Source organism: Dermacentor andersoni, chromosome 5, assembly GCF_023375885.2.
Source record: "Dermacentor andersoni chromosome 5, qqDerAnde1_hic_scaffold, whole genome shotgun sequence".
Lineage (NCBI taxonomy): Eukaryota > Metazoa > Arthropoda > Arachnida > Ixodida > Ixodidae > Dermacentor > Dermacentor andersoni.
The window spans coordinates 164,909,671-164,929,697 of NC_092818.1; the positions used below are offsets into that span (position 1 = coordinate 164,909,671).

Below are 20,027 nucleotides of genomic sequence, written 5' to 3' on the forward strand. Positions count from 1 at the left end.
ATCTGTCAAGCAAATGTCTAGGCCAAGAAATTCCTGTTCCAAGCAAAAAAAAAACAAAAAAAAAACAAAAAAAAAACCAAGCGTTTCTTTCACAACAAGGAATCTGGCAAACTAGGCCCACATGAATGCTTTTGATTAGTGCTACATCAGAGGGAATACTTGTGGTCTGTCATAGCAAGATCAAAGACATCATGCATGTGCACATCATGACATCATGTGACATCATACACAAGAAGACGAGGCACATGAGTAAGGCAAGATGCATGATAGTGGAACTCACTGCAAAATTTTTATTCAAAAGAAAGCACCTAGTACAAGAGTGTAATGGAGGAGCTGATGAGAACGCAAACACCAATTGTGAAATTAAACACATTAAGAAATTTGTGACTTTCAGATAGTGTGGTGTCTTTGTGCCAACATTCCCTTGACTAGCTGCTTGTTTTACATCAGCCAAAGTAGCCATTCCCTCCATGCTTGCCCATGCAACCACAGCTATTCTTTGTGGTGCCCCCTGTAGTACTCAAGTATATCGCAATATTGAGTGTTGTGAATATTGGCCATTTCTGAAGATGTGTGCGATTCTCCAGCACCATGATACTAACATAAAGGAAAGTGATTGCAAAGACATATTTCCATCAGAGCAGCAGTGATGCATGCAGACCAGGCTTTGGCATCTTAGTATCAGGAAGTGACGAGATTTACTAATCACATGCTAGATGCACTAAGTTTATCTTTACTTACAAGTGTTTGTTTAAATTTGTCAAATCTTACCTCGCATCATGTAACCCCGTGGTTCTTCCTTTTTTGTCCTTTGGCGTTTGCGCAGTTACACAATGCATTCCAATATCGACCACCAACTAGCCCGCCTCTCCCTGTTAAATATCTTACCTCTATTTGTAATGCTCGGTCTTCTGGATAAAAATTCAGTTACGAGTTGTTAGAGTAGCACCACTGTCCCTGTCTAACCTTATTTTTGTGTTATTGTGCTACAAGTCTAGAGGTCGCTACCCCCAGTTCTCTGCCTTACCTGTTTGCATCCTTGCACCCTTAGTGACAGCGAGTTCAATGCACGGGACAAGCACATAAAAGTATAACACAGCGATAACTTTAAACTCTGAAAGCATCATTATAAGTTAGCATTGTGTTTACAGTTGCTCTAGTGCCTCATCTAGCATGCTGTACTCACTGTCACCCATTAACTGTCAACCCACCCAACTGCAGATTCTTAAAGGAGGAGGAAATCCAGCAACAGCAGGAGTTGATCTTGAGGTAGGGAGCTGGACAGCAGTATCTACCCATGCTCAGGGAAAGGGGGTTGTATGTCTGGGTTGTTGACACACTCCCATATGGTGTGTCTGAGAGTGCCTGGCTGATTGCAGAATTTACATTGGTCGTTGAATTGTGTGGGGTTAAGAATGCTAAGAAGGGTTAATAATGCACTGCAAAGTAAAGAAAATGTACACATGAATGCATAGCTATTCCGTTGTATAACTGGTGTTACTATTGAGCATGCACATGTTCCACAGCCTACAACACCATCATATTGTGTTTTGCATGCTACATTTCATGTCAGATTACTAGCCTTGCAAAGAAACTGTCTTGTTTGGCGCACATCGTGCTTGCCCTGTAGTAGCCAAGATGGCTAACAACAGGAGAAAGCAAATAAATGTTTTTTTCCCTAAGAAACCAAGTCAGGCTGAGCTACAGCATCACACAGACGTCTAAGTTTCCAGCAAACAGCACAAGCAAGAAACTGGTGAAGACTAAGGTGACAAGAGGTGTAACATACACCCCTTTTTTTAATGGGTGCAGAAAAAGAAAAATACTCGAGTGGGTCATTGCATGTTTATATTGTCACTATAGTTGTCAGCTGCCTTGTATCGCCAGCAATGGCACTGCAGTGACAGTGGTTTACATTGCTTTGGTGGGCCTCCTAAACAGAAGGACGTGGGGCTCTGAAAAAATGGGAGAGAACAAGTCTATCAGCACCTTCAGAAGGCTCTTTTTGCCCAATAAAACAATTAAAGATGTGGTCAATTTGTTCCGTGAAACAAGCAATAACATATTCTGAGTAAATGCACAGAGAGCAGCTATTTGGAAGCAACAGACTTCATAAACTACATTGTAAATTAAAAACAGTGCATTCATTTTTCATGTGCATGCCCATGATGGCAAAATGTAAAACATTTGTATATGCAATGAGCTTGTAATCAGAAACATATCCATGGCTTGCCAATGTGCAACTGGTTCTCGCTGTTGTATTTTGCAGGCACTATTAAAATGCACTTAAAAAAGAAAGAAGCCTGCTGACCTTAACAAGTTGCTCAAAATGCCAGGAATTCAAGAATATCAAAGAGCTGTCTGTAGAACTATTATTATCTTTTTCTTTTTTCCCTCCAGTAAATTTGCTGCCTAGAAATGTTGCTATCCTATCACAGATGCCAATGAGCCCTTTACGATGGTGCATTCCTGGTCACCCAGCATAAGTATAGAGGCAAAAGCCACCTCCAATTATAGTATGGCAGCCACTGCACCACTGAACCCAATCCATTGCATCACCTCTTTTTAAGACTTGGGCAACCGGCACAGCTTTGGAAAAAATACAAACAATCTGCAAGAGATGAGTGACTCCAGTATGTGAAGTGGCGGGTGATGTACTTGTGAGCAACACTGCAGTGCGCCATAATGATGGTGCGGGCTGAAAATAGATTTTGCGAGACAAAATAAATGTCCCAAAATGCTCTTAATTGTAACTTCGTGTTTCAATCTGCTTTATTCCTAATATTTCAATCTTCAGAATTTAAACAGAAGTCTGAGGAATTTCAGCAGGCACAAGTGAACTGTATACAGCAAATCCATTTGTTGCTCAAGCACATACAAAAATGGCTTGGCTTAAGTATGGCCAAAGTTGTACCAATAAAGCCTTGGTTTTCCTATAACATTTCCTCACCTATAATAACAAGCAAATGAAGAAACTGGGAATGTGATAAACGTTTTCACACAATGGGTTCAGATCCCATCTTTCCTCCAAATTTTGTGATTTGCCGGTTGTGCTGTTCACATTTTATATAACTGTATAGCATAGTGTGCGTGCTTATGCTTTAATAACAGAATCTTACGTAACACCATTCTTAACATGCCATTTTATTAGAGACTAAACCAACATGACAGATGTAGCATTAGTTGACAGACTACATCTTCAATTTGTCCGGGCACTTCAAGAAATAGGTTGGTCAGAAGCCTCTGCTTTCTGGCATTCATATGCGTGCAGCAGCAGTACAGCATCAGATTTATCAATTGACTGATTGACTGATTATTGGGAACTAACGTACCCAAGCAACACTTGGTCAACGAGAGACGCCAGGTGGCCTCTTTAAGAGGCCACCTGGCACTTTTTGAAGGACAACTGTAATGAAATTTTACTTTGGCTAAGTGTTAATAAATGAATACCACTGAAGCAAACCTGGCAAAACCCAAAGACAAGCCTCTATCAGTTCTTGCATTTCTTGAGAAAAGAGACATACATGTGGCAGTATTGCCAGTTTACTAGTAGTGCCCACCTGTAAACAAGGCCTACAGGAGGGCCACGCAGGTGAGCATCTTGCAGTACCACTGAGTGATAGATACTGAGATAGAAAAAACTTTTCTCAATGCTCATAACTCTAAACGTCACATGCGACAATGATTATAAGGTGCCCAAGTGCGGGCATTAGTATGCAGCAGTAAATTAGGCAAAGCTGGAATACTTCTAAACTACAGCGGTTGCAGCCACCATAGAGCAATGCGAAAATCAGTTTTGATGTAAGCCAAGGGTTGGCAGAACTACAGCAATTTCTTCTAGGACTTGCGTAAGGTTGCAGAACTTGCAGTGCGACACTGGCAGCATTTTGTTCCACAAAGGTGCATTTCTTTAAACATTTTGTCGCTGCCGTACATGTATGGCCATGACCATTTGGGATTAGTTTTCGCCACCGTACATATACGGTGATGACCACCAAAGGGTTAAATAGTGTATAAGCACACAATGGGTGCACCTGGTAGTTAGCAGGTACGACATAAGTTGCAGCATGTTGCCTCTGAGATTTTAGGCATGACATGCTTTTAGCTCCTGATGTTGGCGACCTTCCAAGTGACCTTGAGCCAAAAGCCAGAGCCGTTATCCAGACACGAGAACATCCGGGCACTCTAATGAGAATATCTGGGCAAGTTGCGAGAACAAAACAAGATCATCTGGGTTGACTGGTTAGTCAAGGCCGCATTACATACGCTAGTCACTTCCCAAACAAGTTACAAAAATTATTGCTTCCGAGTTCTTCCAAATGTTTGTTCACAATGTCACTTAAGCTGTAACTTCTAGTACGCTGAAGTTTTATTTGTCATTTCCAATACTGACGTCCAAAAAGCAGCTACAGGGCACTATACACTTGATTGTCACCTTTTGGTGCTGAGACAGAGTTGCATGTGCTTTTTTCAGCGCCAGTGGTTCAAGAGGCCCGCGGCGCATCCAGTGCACCGGCAGCATCCAGCACACCGCGGATAGCCACTTGACTGAGACAAGACTTGCAATGAGGTTCTGTCTGTGACGGGGAACTATTGCATCCATATGGACCAGTGAAGAGTATGACGTGGTGTGGTGTGCCGTTGCGAACATGCACTACACCCATTTTAAGATTGCGGCTAGTATCACCACCAACCGATATGCTTTGCCAGTAGCCATTTCTTGCTTACATTTACTCTCGATTACGGGAGAGCCAGCATTTTTTACACGCTATAGGTTGTGCCCAATCTTGGAAGCCACGCAGAGGAGCTGCATATTCTGAGTCATGCATCACTTCCAGCAAGTGGCAATGGCAGCATTTTTTTTTTAATACGAAGCATTCTTGGGGAGTTCAAACTAATTTTCTGTAACAACTTTCCCCTTGTTTTCATGGATCGGTCGCACAGTTATGTGCCACTATGTGTGTGTCACTATGTGTGTGCTGCTCTTCAATGAACCTTTGATGCCAACTTGGGTATGTGCCATCGGGTACAGTCAAACGCCTCTACAATGAATGCTTCCATGGCGAAATGACCTGCACAACAACGGATTGATTGTTTCCCCAGTCGAATTTCTACCTTTCATATGTATTGCAAACGCCTCCACAACAAAGACTACTGCAACGAATTTGCTTGTATAACGAAGGAATTTAGGCGTCCCTGATAGCCAATTTGTTGCTTTACAATGAACGCCACATAGCAGCATCTAGGTAGATGTCAACTAGAGTTGACTCTGCTTACATGAAAAAAGAAAAAAGAAAAATGCAAATAGCATTCTTGGCATTGTCAGCCCAGTTCTCTCTCCAGCTACCTGTCTAACTATATAAGTATACCTAAAAATAAATATGGGCTGATCCTGAAGATAGTGCACTCTAAACATGTAAGCTGTTCCCATGGGTATGTGTCAATGGGTATGTGCCGCTAAGTATGCGCGGACTTCCCACCGCTGCAACTAGATGGTGTGGCGTGTCCAGAGGGAAGCACAAGAGAGGAGCCCGGCTGCAGTATACACGCGTCATAGAAGACACATTGGAGCTCTTCGCACACTGGGATACTCATCATGGATGAGTTCTGCCAGATTTTTTTTTTCAGTTTTGTTATCAAAAGCATCTAATTTTGCAAGCCTTTTGCGTCACCTCTACTTATAATTCAAGCTTAAAATTTTGCATGGAGGCTACTCTGTATCTAGATTATCTGAAACTAGGCTTCTTACATTGCCCAAAATTTCGTTGCAGTTGGTGTTTAATGTGCAAGTAAACCTAAGCACAGACGCATTTTTGCATTTCATCCCCATCGAAATGTGGTTGTCACAGCCGGAAATCCAACCCGTGACCTTGTGCTTAGCCACAGTATACCACAGCCAGTGAGCTTCCATGCCAAGTCCTCTAGACAATAGTAAAAAAAACATTATGGTGTTGACTTTCTCTACTAATTCTTGAGAAACACTGCAGAAGCATGAGCGCCTGAGAAACACCCGTCTATAATTGCAGCTTGCCATGGTACACATGTAACTCAAGTGGGTGCACTGCTTCACATTAGTGCTGGGCGCCAAAACTACAAGAAGCTTGACCAAGCAGCTTAAGTGCAATGCAATTAATTTTTCTGGAAGTCACTGTGGTTTTAATGGAGTTTTGCAATCTCTCATCTTACAGTTCTCATCTTACAGCAATGACAAAGTTTGAGTGATAAACCATATGTTTTCAAATATTGCACTGTGACTCAGTTTTTTCTGACAACAGAGTGAGGTGTGTAGTGGTTTGGCCGAGTAGAGCCGAAATAAATTAGCAGTATAGACGAAGTTGCTTCGTTTTACAGTTGGTGTGCGACACATGCTAAGCTTTTAGTATACTTTTAGTATATTTCGATGGGGGCGAAATGCGAAAACACCCGTGAACTTAGATTTAGGTGCACATTAAAGAAACCCAGGTGCTCGAAATTTCCGGAGTCCTCCACTACGGCGTGCCTCATAATCAGAAAGTGGTTTTGGCACGTAATACCCCATAATTGAATTGATTGAAACTTTTTTTGCACCATGCTATAGCAGTGTAAGAACCTTGAGATCTTGGAGCCCATGCGAAACTTTTGGACATGTAGACATTTGTTAGCTTTGCCATGGTTTCGTGAAGCTAAACAACACTTGATAAAACTACAGGTAAACTACATACAGCTTCCTGACTCGTCTTACAACTATGAGCAAGCTTTTGTAATTGACTTACATTACTCATATGAAGCAACTGCCATAAGGCTGCAATATGGGCACCACCTTTATTTATTTATTTATTACATATCTGCATCGCCCATGCGGGCATTACAGCAGGGGGGATTAGATTTTAAAGGAAGAAACAAGTGATCACGTACATAAAGCGCGATAAAATGCATCATTGTTTTCAATATTAACAATGTCAGGCGAAAGAGCATTCCATTCTCTTATAGATCAAACAAAAAAAGATTACCTAAAGACGTCACCCCTGAAAGGAAACTCGCACATAGTCACGTCTCAACGACGTATAAGTAGGCGACTTAATATATCTTTCTCTATCAATCCCTGTTTTTGAATAATAAACAGCATGAAAAAATTTCCACCTCAGATTTTTTCACCGGTCTTTTAATGCTTGCCACAATAATTTAATTTTACTTTCTGTCATACTTAATTTTCTACTATAGTTATTAAGAACAAACCTAGCTGCTCTATTCTGCACTCTTTCAAGCTGTTCCGTGAGATCAGACGTGTACGGATCCTAACAAATACAACCACAATCAAGTAAACTACGAACACAAGCGAAATTGCTCTTTTGATTTATTCGGTAATTGACTGAAGTTATGGTGGAGGAATCCCAATGAATGTATTGCCTTATTCTAAATATGCGTAATGTGCCTGTTCCATCTTAAGTCAGATGTCATTAAAATTCCTAAATATTTGTATTCGTAAAGCTTCTTTAATGCCATATTACTCAAGGTATAAGTGCATGACTGAAATGCGCGCTTCCTTGAAAAGGTGACATGAACACATTTTCGAACATTTAGTGATATTTCCCACGTATTGCACCATGTTCCTATAAGGTCTAAATCAGTCTGTAATGATGAAATGTCACTTGCGTTATCTCTGACTCTATAAATGACACAGTCATCTGCAAACATTCTAAATGTAGACGTAAGGTCACTTTCAATATCATTAATAAAGAGTAGAAATAAAAGGGTACCCAAAACTGATCCCTGGAAACACCTGAGGTAACTGGAACATATACAGAAGAAAAACCACTGAGCACCACAGACTGCTCTCTTGCACGAAGATATTCAGCAATCGAAGCTATGACACTGTTGTCCAATTTGTAGGCCCTAAGTTTTGAGATGAGAAGATCATGTGCAACCACATCGAAGGCTTTTTTGAAATCTAGAAATATGCAGTCTATTATTTTGGTTTTGTCTATTGCTGAGGCCAGATCATGAAAGAATTCTACTAACTGTGTAGAGCATGAAAAACCTTGTCAAAAACCATGTTGACAAGAGCTTAGAATATTGTGCTTAACTAAATGCGACATGATTGAAGTCTAAATTATGTGTTCCATTAACTTGCATGTGATACTTGTTAAAGACACCGGTCTGTAGTTCTCAACAGCACTTCTCGATCCGCCTTTGTGAATGGGTACAACCCATGCCAGCTTCCAATCACGTGCTAAACAAGACTAAGATAAACGCTTTCTAAATGACCAAGCAAAGTAAAAACACAATATTCCAGAACAGTTTTTAAGAATCACTGCCGGAATATCATCAGGGCCACAAGCGATTGTCGGCTTCACCTCCTGCAGTAATTTACGCAAACCTTCTACACCAAATATAACCTCAGGCATTTGTTCAATGTCTATTTGGCAGATCACATTAACAGTGCGAGAACGCTTTGGTCTAAATGCTGACAAGAAAAAATTGCTAAAAAGTTTCACTTTGTCTTCATCAGCATCAATTATGGTTTCAGAGCTCTTTAAGGGGGGAATAGAATTATTTTCTTTACCATTGCACCTAACAAATCTCCAGAACTCTTTGGAATCCTTGAGCAACTTCACACCAAGGTTTTCGAAATAAGTTTGCTTGGCCTGCTCCGCAAGACCCTGAAAGCTTTTTTTCAAACATTTCAGTTCTAACCAAGTATTCTGGGACTTCGCTCTCCGAAACTTGAGATAAGCTCTCCTAATTTTTCGTATTAGTGTGCGCAGCTGATGATTAAACCAAGGCTTATCCTTTGACCGTTTAGATGAGATAACATGAGTAGGAACAAATGTATCGCGCAATTCAAAAAGCCTGTCTTTAAACAGCTTCCATAAATTTTCAATGCTCAATTCATCAACTAATGCATCAAAGGTAGGAAAATATGACTCAAACGCTGAAATGATAGCACCAAAATCGGCCCACTTATATACATAAATCTTTTTGGGTTCCTTCTTCGGCACGGACACATATTGAACGTTTATATCAGCAGTAAAAACACAATGGTCACTTAAGCCGGGAAGTACATTCACATTTGTTATAATGTTCGGAACATTACATAAGAGCAAATCAAGTACGTGACCTGTGCCGTCGTTCCGTGAAGCATCACGAATGTACTGTTGAAACGTAAAATAACAGACGAGATCCAAAAATGCAGAATACGCATGGCCAGTTACCGACGCTACAAGGTCATCGCACGACCAGTCTATACCCAGAAGATTAAAATGTCCCCCTAGTATTGTGATATCGTTTTCAAGCGTATCAAGGAAAGCAGACAGCTGAACAAACTGGTCGTATGATGATCCGGGAAGACGGTAAAATGATAAAAAAACTAGACTTTTCCCATAAGATAGCCTCACTTTGCAAAAAACAGACTCAAGATTGGCTGTAGAACCTTCCAGCGGTACACACGATAAGCTTGAGCTAACGAGAATAAATACCCCTCCCCCTCTTGCTCTTCGATAGCGTCTGAAACAATGATAGCCATCTGCGAAAACTTCAGAATTTAAGACGCTCGAGTCCAACCATGGCTCTGTGCCAATAACTATTGACGGCTCAACTGATCTAAGAAGGATATGGAAAGAATCGACTTTATTTCTTATGCTCCTGCAGTTTATCACCAAAACACTGAGCATTTCCTTTATCTTAGTAACTGGTGATGGCCACATCTGTTTCACTTTGTTGGTCACGCTATCAATCTGATAGCGTTTGTTGTCCATGTACAAGGTATAAAACTTCAGTACCTCTTTTATACCTTCTTGCCAATTCTGTTTCGCAAAATTCCATAAACACCTTCTTTTATCCCTCACCACGCGTGAAAAATCTTCCTAAATGCTATAGTTCATGCCCTTTAAGAGGAAGCTTTAGCTCGGGCCCAACTCCGACGCGGCCTATTCAAATACATGTAAAAACGCAAAAACGTTTTTCTGAGATAACCCCTGAACCGATTTTAATGAAATTTGTTGCATTCGAGAGAGAAAGTTAAATTCTAGTGACTGTTGGAAGCGGAATTTTGATTTAGGGCTTGAATTTTGTTAAAAGTATTTTCAAAAATTCAGGCGTTTGAAAAAAATAGAAGCACGAAGTTTACAAGCTAATAGCTCTGCATCAAGAACAGATATCGCGATTCTGTAAACGGCATCCATTAGACCATTCAAAGCGGACAAATTTGATACGTCAGTTTACATCTTACGTGATTTTGTTACGTTGTTTACAAAGGTTCTGCAAAAGTTGTAATTACACATTACTCCATTTTTTGAGGTTCATGTGTAACATATCAATTTTGTCCGCTTTAGATGTGCTATCAGGTACAATTCACAAAATTGCGATATCATTTTTTCTTGCTGAGTTACGGAGTTGTAAACTTGATAGTTTCGTTTTCTGAAAATTTGCGATTTTTGCCACATTTTTATAAAAATTTGACGACCTAAATCGAAAATTCGAAACCAACAGTCACTAGATTTTAAGCTTTTCTTTTAAATGCAGCAAACCCCGTCAAATTCGGTGCAGTGGTTGCCGAGAAAAACGAATTCTCCTTTTACATGTATTTAGATAGGAGCACCCGAGCTAAAGCTTCCTCTTAACTTGCGCGCATTATTTAACACTTGTTGGCGTTCTTTGAAAGAGAAAAAGTTCACTATAATTGGGCGTGCTTTACCTGCTCGATAGGGTCCTATCCTGTGAGCGTGCTCAATTCCAACAGCATTAAGTTCCAGTTTCGTGCGGCACAGGTTTGAGACAAGTTCACTTGATTTAGTTGCATTTTCACCAGTATCACTACCTTCAAAACCATAAAAAAGTAGATTATCCCGCCTTTGACGATTCTCAATATCGTCAATTCTTGAACCAAAAGCCAACAATGTTGCCTGATTCTGACGCTGCTGTGCCCCAACGTTAGCCAGTGAAGAACGAATATCATCCACTCCTGTGATTGTTTCTTCTAATGACACAATACAAGCCTTCAGTTCTTCTATATCAGCAGAGAACTTGTTCTCCATTGCGGACAGCTTTTTCAATATTGTGTTTTGGCCTTCAAGCATTCGTTCAAACTGTGCAGTATTGGCCCTGGGTTCGGCTCTATATCGCCTCCGCACAGCAGCAAAATCAGTAAATAGAAAGCGGAACACTTCCAAACAACAAACTGACACCTCACGAGTACCCTGCGCGACTTCAAAGAAACACACTGCTTTGAACACAAGAAAAACAGACTGGGTAATCTAAAAAGGAGTTCTTGATGGGCTAGTCAGTACGTCACCTCAGTACATGAAATGAGTGCTCATGCTCCACCTCTGCATTCTTCTATTGTGATCATTCACATTGTGCTAAATTTAATGACTACTTTGTTTCACATTGAGCAGATGAACATAGGGCACAGACACAAAATAAAAAAATCACGATGACACAGACAGCCCTTGCAATTGATATATTTTAGTTACAGACCCAAGAAAAAATATACTCTGCATTTTATGTGCAGCTCTTTAGCAGCAACCATTAGAGCTGGGCAAATATAAAATTTTTTGTATACGAGTCAAATACAAGTGCATAGCAAGTAGCAAATATTGAATAAAATATTGAACAGTCACATGCAGACATATATTTATAGAAGGAATCTTTATTTTGGTAAATTGAGGTACCACACTAGTACTATTGTCAATAATTAACTTCACAAATAATCTCTCAAGATCTTTACAGCCTGGTTGCAAACAGGCTTTTCAAGAATGAACTTCTGCTGTATGACTAGCTTTTCCAAAATGCTAATTAAGTGGTTAAAAAAAAAGGTCAACATTTGTGAAAAAGAAAGGCTGCTGAGAGACTTGCATGTCGTATACACATGTAAAAGGGCCCATTCCAAGAAAAACATCACTGACAGTAGCGAAAAATACAAAGTTGATACATGGCTAGACTGCAAGAAACATTAAAGTACAGAGTACAAGTAAAAATCACAGGTTTTAATGCAGGCTTCTGCCGTGAAACCGAAAACGCAGCTTGCACGACCCATTTTGTTCCTACATTCCTTTAAAAACTTATGTCCTTGTTTGACTTCTGAAAGTTTGCGATACTCTGTTTAGCAGACGTAGAACAGCAACCTGACTTTAACAGTCGGTTGTTGTGAAATATTTGGTTAGTTTGATATTCAACAATACCAAACAGTTCATTTTAGAATATGAATATGAATAGTTGGTGCGTAATATTCGATTCATATTTGAAACTTCGAATATTCACCCACCCTTAACTAGTTCTGATAGGGCAAACCGTTTTGCTAAATGCTTTCATTTCAACTGATGGTAGTAGTATTGCAGGTAGCAAAAACAAAATGAGGTGCACCAAGCCTTGTTCTAGAGCTTTTCCGCACCGGTGAGCACGATGCCAGCCTATATAAAGTGCTTTACATGTGCTGAGGTTTCGGTCCCCTATTCTTATATTTTCCTTATTGGACCAAACCAGGAGGTGCACCTAGTATGGACCATGCAGTTACCACACTACCACACAGTACCACCGCCTTGTCAACCATATAAATTGAAGAGACTTCTAGTTTTGAGATAAGCCACACTTTTCAAAAGTAAGTTACCCATTTTTCTTTCTTTGTTACTACTACAAGCAGATTTTTTATGCGTGTACTCCTACTTCCAAGACTTACCTCTGGACTGTTTGCTAGGAGAGAATATTCAGTACTTGTATGAATTACAAATGCTAGTCTATAACGACAGTTTCAAACTCATGCAGCCTTCAGGCTGCAAGAATGGCACATAGCTGCCCATGCGGCAAACTGTAACATGCTCAGCAAAGGGCAGACTCTGGCCACGATGTAGCCATTACAACAAACTAGCCACAAATAAACGTACACACATGAACATTTATTTCTTCATGACCAGTTTGCTCTGATGTTGCAACAGCATGGATTACCAACTTACTCACGCTGACACCCCCCACCACAAGGCAAGGCAAATTAATGGGCCCACACAGGCTGTAGACAAAAGCTCTGTTGGCCACGAGTTTTGGACTTTTGGTCTGTATTGACCAATCGAGACATATAACTCACAATGGACAATGCAGAATTGGCAATCCTCAGTCACCAAATCTGGTGCACTGTTTCAACTGGTGCTCTAGCTTGGACAGTGGGCGTGTCCATTATTTCTGCCCACATGCCTGCACTACAATGTTCTTGTGTAACATTAGTAGTAGCATAGAAGTGTGCTTCTAATATGCTTCCTGTACTGCCCCAGCAGTCTTGAAGAACATGCTCCACTGGGCACTACTGCCATCAGTCAGAAGGCTACACAACGAGGGTGACACACTACTGTAAATAGCAACACTAGAGCTGCGTAAAGCGGTCTAAAAAATTTAATCCTGGGGTTTTACCTGCCAGAACCCCAATATAATTATGAGGCACATCACAGTCGGGGACTCTGCATTGATTTTTACCACCTGGGGTTCTTTAATGTGCACCCAATGCACGGGACATGGGCGCTTTTGCATTTCACCCACATCGAAATGCGGCCGTGAATTGATCCTGTGCCCTCACACTTAGCAGCATAATGCCATAGCCACTATGCCACCATGGTGGGTGCACAAAGAGGTAGCATCAGTAGTTTTTTAGTAAAAGAATCAAAATTGTCCACAGTTAATTGTATTTCATGTTCTAATCTATATTTATTTAGTATCTGTTTTCTTGATCCAGTTGCTGACTATTAATGGCCATATGTAATTAGGCCATGAGATGTCATTACGAGCTGGTTCTGCATTTTCACAGGGGTTCAAGTCATTTTCTCACTTAAGAAAACGTTCTCAATAAAAGTGACATGTGTTGGCACACTGGTTACCACGTTAAGCTTGGCTTAGTGCTTGTCAATTATTGTGGACTAACAAAAAAGGACCACCTACCAGGCGAGTGAACCATGTAGTGCTCCCAGCCAAGGGACTGTTGCACTCCCAGGTTACGCCACTCAGTCTCGGTCATCAGGTGAGTCTTGGGCACAGACTGGGCCATCTCAGGTGGCAGGATCACATGTCTACAGGTCGGGGGGAAGGGGATTGCAATACACACAGAAGTGTTAAAATTTTTCAAATGGGAATCCTACTACTTTAGGTAACTAACTAAAATAAATAAAAACAATGGGTCATCGCTGTGCATAGACAGAATGTAAATCACATTTCAGGTCTTGTGCTTGCATCAGATCAAATGTGCAAGAAACAGTGCAGTAATAATGCAAAGCTTCAAGTAACACAGATGTGACTTTTGATAAGAGAGGCACACATAGAACCAATGCTTAGAGGCCACATTATGCAATCAGTAAATGGTACTAAAGGCACAGCGCAAGTCTGAGGAATGGTAAAGAATAGAGTTAAGCAATGAAAAGGATGAGGATGGTGTAGTTTTCCAAATGGCACATCTCTTTCAAAATTATAGCTGATGTGTAGTTCGGGTACAATCAGAACCCATAAAGGCAAACTTAAGCTGTACAAAATATAAAAAGAACAAGAAATAAAATTCCACCAGCTAAGTTACAGTACTAGAGCATGGTATGTTCAAAAAGTGCATCTTTTTTTTAAACTGTTGCCACACAGAAAGCAGAAAGTGATAGAATCACATGGGAAATAATTGAAGGTATTGAAATGGTACATTTCAACAACAATGCATGAGCTAAAAAGGAGTCGCACAATCTGAACATAAGCTAGTACTGCAATTATCTGGCTTGGCCATTATCTCCCAGTTTTTTTCATGCCTGCGCAATGGTGCCGCAGAGGATATCTATCGCTCTCTCTTTCTCCATTCACACCTCGGCTCTCCACGTGGGACGTTTGCACCTCATACCAGGCCGCATCAAACACCATAAACATAGCTATGCCTCGGAGTGCATCATCGGCGAGGTAGACTATGGTGAAAGCTTTTGTAAAGAAACAATGAATGATCTTGTGCTGGCCAACTTGATTCAGTGCTTTGTCCTCAACAACCTTCCGCTTTCCTTCAAAATACCCGTGGCCGATTCTTTCATAAGAAATTGTACTGACCACAAGCTGCACCCATGGATGCAACACATCCTGAAGGAATAGGAGAACTTCTTGTTGGGCAAGTTGGTATCAATTCATTATAACTACTTTAAGGCAGCAAAAAACAACACACAGCACACAAGAGAAGACAACGGGACAGGTGCTCTGTCCCGTTGTCTTCTCTTGTGTGCTGTGCGTTGTTTATTGGCGCCTTAAAGTAGTTATAATGAAAAGTCCCAAAGGATGTTAAAGACACGAGATTTTTCGTTATGCGCACATTCTCATCGACAACCATAAAATCAATGTCTTGGCATTCTAACTTTTATGCAACAGAAGACTTGGGTACATTGCACTGAGCACCCTGGAGATCTGAATCTAGCATATAATTAGCATCGCTTATAAGAAGGGTGGGGTAACCAAAGTCAATGTGAAATAAGACAAGTACTCAAATAGGGCTTGGAGAAAATTGAATGTTGCATAATTACATATTTTTGCATTATTTTCTTCATCTCATTGTGCAGACATTCCATTTTTTTCTGGATGCTCTATTTATTTGACTGGCTGACATGGCTTTTTTATTCTTTTTCTTTTTACTAAAAAGCCAGGTGCACCAATTTTGGGAAGTGTGTTGTGTAATTTTGACTATACTGGTGATAATTATGCCTGTACTGTTAATTTAACCTACTCTGCAACTAACTCCCCACTTCCTGTCTCGTCGAGACCTAGATTATCATACTATTTGTGACTCGCTACAATGCTCTGGAGAGACAAAAGGGCTGTTTCTTGACCAAGAAGCCAGCTATGAATACCCAAACCCCACATGTGAAGTCGCCAAAAAAGACTGTCTTAAAAAATCTACAGATTGCAGTTTTTGTCGCATGGCAATGGGAAAGGTGGCAAAATAACTGTGAACCATAAAAAAAGCCTGCACAATATACAGTAAGGCAGCCTTATAAAGCCAGTGTGATTGTTGACTAGAAAGAATGTTTTCTCCACAAATATTAAAAAAAGAATATGCAAAGAAAGTTATTAAAGATTTGTCTTGTGACAGCTGCGCTGTAGCTCCTGCAAGAGCAAATGGGCAATAAGTGCAACGCAAGTCTCGTGGGTGTCGGACCGACGGTTGAATTTATGGACACCAGCCGCACGTGCAGCGCTGGTTCATGCTCAATACTCCGCAAGCACAAAGTTTCAGTTTCAGTTTATTGTTCGTTAATAAGAATTTGTTACAGAAAATGGTATACAGACAAGGGTCCCAAAGCCAGAGACTGCACCGAGACCCTTGGATTAGAAGTTATATGTTTATAAGTTTTGATGTTTTCGACCCAAAAAAATCATGAGAACCTGTTACAAGTGTTGCTGACAAAGTTTTATACTTGCAATAGGAGGGAGAGGTGGGCTAGTTGGTATGACATTCTCGTAAGAAAAGAGAACTAGTGTTATATGTCTCCTTTGTCTCTCATCCTTTATGCACTCTAGGTTTTGTACAAAAAATATTCCTTGTCCAATATTTACAAATTTTGCAACAATGAGGGCAATGCGATAGACAAACATGACATTGCCAAAGTTCTTGAAATAAAATTGCAATCAAGAAAGACACTCTAACTGTACTTCATGTCACAGTTTGGCACCTTTGAGTGAAGTTCCTGCTTGTCCACATCTTGTGCGCTGCTTACCTTGAATGCACATCGTATACAAACATCAATTTAACTCGAGAGCTTATTTTATAGTCCAAAATTCAATACAAACACCAAACGTGTCACATCGAGCGCGCAAGCAAGCAGTGTCATCATGTCATCTGCTCCAGGATTGGGTAGGCAGTGCGCTCTGGTGACGAGCATGTGAGCTAGGCAGAACCACCGAGTGGGCATGAAAAAATATAGGAGGCTATGGTTTTCTTTTACTTTTGAAGATTTAATACAGGTTTAGTTCTTGTTGAATTACACTTTACTGAACACACTGCAAGAAAGAGCAGAGGCATTTTACAACAGCCGATGAATACATTTTTGCATATTTTCATTGCAAAAAACACATAGGCTATCGTTCTGAAAGAAATGAACAAGTTGGATGTCAGCATCACCCACATCTCTTTCCATGCAGAAGTCGGTTTTTCATTTTACTAACTGCAATCTGGTACAAAATGTTTTCATTCTTTCTTATATCACCTCAATCATAAAGCAGGTAATTTTTTTACAAATGCTGTACCACTATACAAGCACTTCCTGAATCTGCATGCAGCACACTGTGACAAAAATGCAGTGCTAAAAGCACATTATCAAAATATTTTACATGAAACAGTCTAAGAACAGTCTCAGGTGGTAAGAGTTTTTCTGATTTTGCCTAGAAGCTTATGTCTTTAGCTGCGGTAGCACTTCAGGCACCAAACAACAATGTATACATAGCAAATGCCATTCTGAACCCGTCCTGTGCAGATACTAGGTTAACTTATTTAAACAGCTTGTAATCTGCTAAGTTTTCGGTTCTTTTCTAGAACCGCAGAATTTGCAGAAATGTACAGAATAAGCATGGGTTGAACTGTCTTTGGCATACGCTCTTAAGTCAAGCATGGCAACGTACACCTATCCTTTAAAGGGACCCGAAACGATTTTGACAATTTTGTACAAACATGCCGAGTCATTAGGGTAGGTCCTTCTGATCATTGAGTGATGCATTTAAGCATTTCGCATAAAGCACGTGATTTATTATAAGGTTTTGAAAAGGTGCGTCGCTACCGATAACAGCGGCACCACCCCCTGAGTTTTCAGCCACCTTCTCACACAAGACATAGTTAGCCCAACTGATGTCAGTTGGGCGAGCTGTCCAATCGGCTAGAGATGGTTGCGTCATAGAAAAATTTTCAAACTTTATGGTGAACAAGTGTTGTTTGTGATACAGTAAACTGTCAGTTGTACGAACGTCGGTTTATCGAATATTTCAGAATAACAAGCTTTTTAAAAATCCCCAGCAGTTTTCTTATAGATTCTATGCGAAAATGTTTCACTTGAATGAAATTTGGAACAGTGAATATTTCAGTTTAACGAACTCGCTCAGAGGACCAAGGCTTATCTTTACAATCAGTTCAACGAAGTTTTGCGCCCTGCACTGCAGGCGCAACTGATGCCCGCTCTAATCAAACCGCCACTCCAGCGGCAATGTAACATCACTGGCGCTACAGCGCCCCTAGGGCAAAGCAGCGGTGCGGAAAACGAATGGCAACGAGGCATCGTTGTCTCTTTCTTTCCAGTCTCGTCGGTTCCGCGTGTGCAAACAAACGACCCACTTGGTGCGTTTTTCATCGGCTCCATTCAGCCTTCCAGTTTTAAGTAACAACTGCAATTCGCGTGCCCCCTTTCGAGATGAGTGCGACGAAACGGAAGCGGTTGTCTCTCTCGCACAAGCTGGAAATGCTTCAGCGCCTGGACAACGGTCAAAGGCAAGTGGACGTTGCAAAGGAATTGCACCGTCGACATTGTCAACGATTGTGAAACAAAAATCAAAGCTTGAACGAGAAAATTCCATGAATCCCGCCAGGAAACGACTCTGCACGGGGTACTTCAAAGAAGTGCACGATGCCGTTGAGGTATGGCTTCATGACCTACGATCTCAAAACCTTCCAATGTCTGGCCCGATGATACAGGGCAAAGCGAAGGAATTTGCTCTTCTTCTGGACGTTCGCGGCTTCGAAGCAAGCAGTGGATGGCTTACACGATTTCGGAATAGGCATGGGATCGCGTGGAAAACGATTTGCAGTGAAAGCAAGGATGCCGACCAAGAGGCAACGAGAACCTGGAGGGATGAAAAACTTCGCGATATCATTATCAGATATACATACACGTGACGACGTTTACAACGCGGATGAGACTGGTATGTTTTATCAGACTCTTCCAAATTTCAAGGACGACAGTTGCAAAGGCGGGTAGCAGTGAAAGGTTAGAGTTACTGTGCTCTTGTGCTGCAATGCCAGTGGCACCCACAAGCTCAAGCCGCTAATGATAGGGAAATACACGAAACCACGATGTTTTAAAGGTCTCCCTTCACTGCCATGTACCTATAAAAGCAACCAAAAGGCACGGATGACCAGGAATATATTTAGCGAATGGGTCCTGACCCTGAACGAAGAAATTAAGAAGGCAAAGAGAAACATTCTTCTGATAGTGGGCAATTGCTCAGCCCACCTTGTTGATGTCCATTTCAGCAATGTGCGTGTCGAATACCTCCTGCCTAACTGCACTGCTGTGCTTCAACCGCTCCACCTGGGCATCATTCAAAACTTGAAGGTAGAGTACCGACGGCAGCTGGTTCAGCTACCATTTGATGGGAAACTGCTGGCAGAAATCTGGTCTTTCCCCCTGAGCAATGAATGCAAGCCTGAGAACAGCGCGACGAGATGATAGACTCCGCAATGTGGACAGAGATCTGTCATCAGCTGGAGGTCGATAGCAATACTTCATTGGAAGACTATGCACAGTGTGACAGTGCACTGATTACCTGTGCTGGACAGACGGATCTGGAGATTGTTTCCAGTGTTCGTTCTGAAGAAGAAGAAGCGTGCGACGAAGAAGAGGCAACTGCCGAGCCAGTTTGAAGCCCTATAACTCTAGCTGAGGTTGTAGGGTACATTGGAAAGTTGAGAGACTGTGTCTCAACAGCAAGCCGTGCTAGAAGAAGTGTACAAAAAGATTGACTCTTTGGACAGTTTTGTTACTTCCTGTGCTTTAAAAGTACAAGTGCAGTAGAAGATTAGATTTTTTTTCTAAGTGAGAAAGGCAGCAGTATAACTGTTATGAACCTTGTACTTGTTGATATGTACAAATTCCATTTCACACATTTCTAACACTATGGATGCCATGTCTTTTGCTCCATGAATTGCACGTCAAACTTTTGACTCTGTATGCCATGTCTTATGTTGGTCTAGTGAATATTCAGTTTAGTGAACTTTCAGTTAAGTGAACTATTTCCTTCGGTTCCTTGAAGTTCACTCAAGTGAGAGTTCACTGTAGTTGGAATCTTGGTGGATGTGTTGC

At 41.1% G+C, this 20,027-nt stretch overlaps 1 protein-coding gene across 5 annotated transcripts in view; it reads right to left on the reverse strand.

Annotated features, from left to right (window-relative positions):
* Window positions 1-270: 270 nt before the first annotated feature.
* LOC126531573 (cyclin-dependent kinases regulatory subunit-like) overlaps window positions 271-20,027 on the reverse strand; it is a 29,837-nt gene continuing 10,080 nt past the window's right edge. For all 5 annotated transcript variants that reach the window (XM_055071257.2, XM_055071258.2, XM_050179138.3 and 2 more), the window contains exons 3-4: window positions 13,897-14,024; window positions 271-1,955 (exon numbers count right to left, since the gene is read on the reverse strand). In XM_055071257.2, coding sequence (XP_054927232.1) covers window positions 1,912-1,955; window positions 13,897-14,024 — 172 coding nt within the window. In that variant the 3' untranslated portion in view covers window positions 271-1,911. The remainder of the gene's footprint in view (window positions 1,956-13,896; window positions 14,025-20,027) is intronic.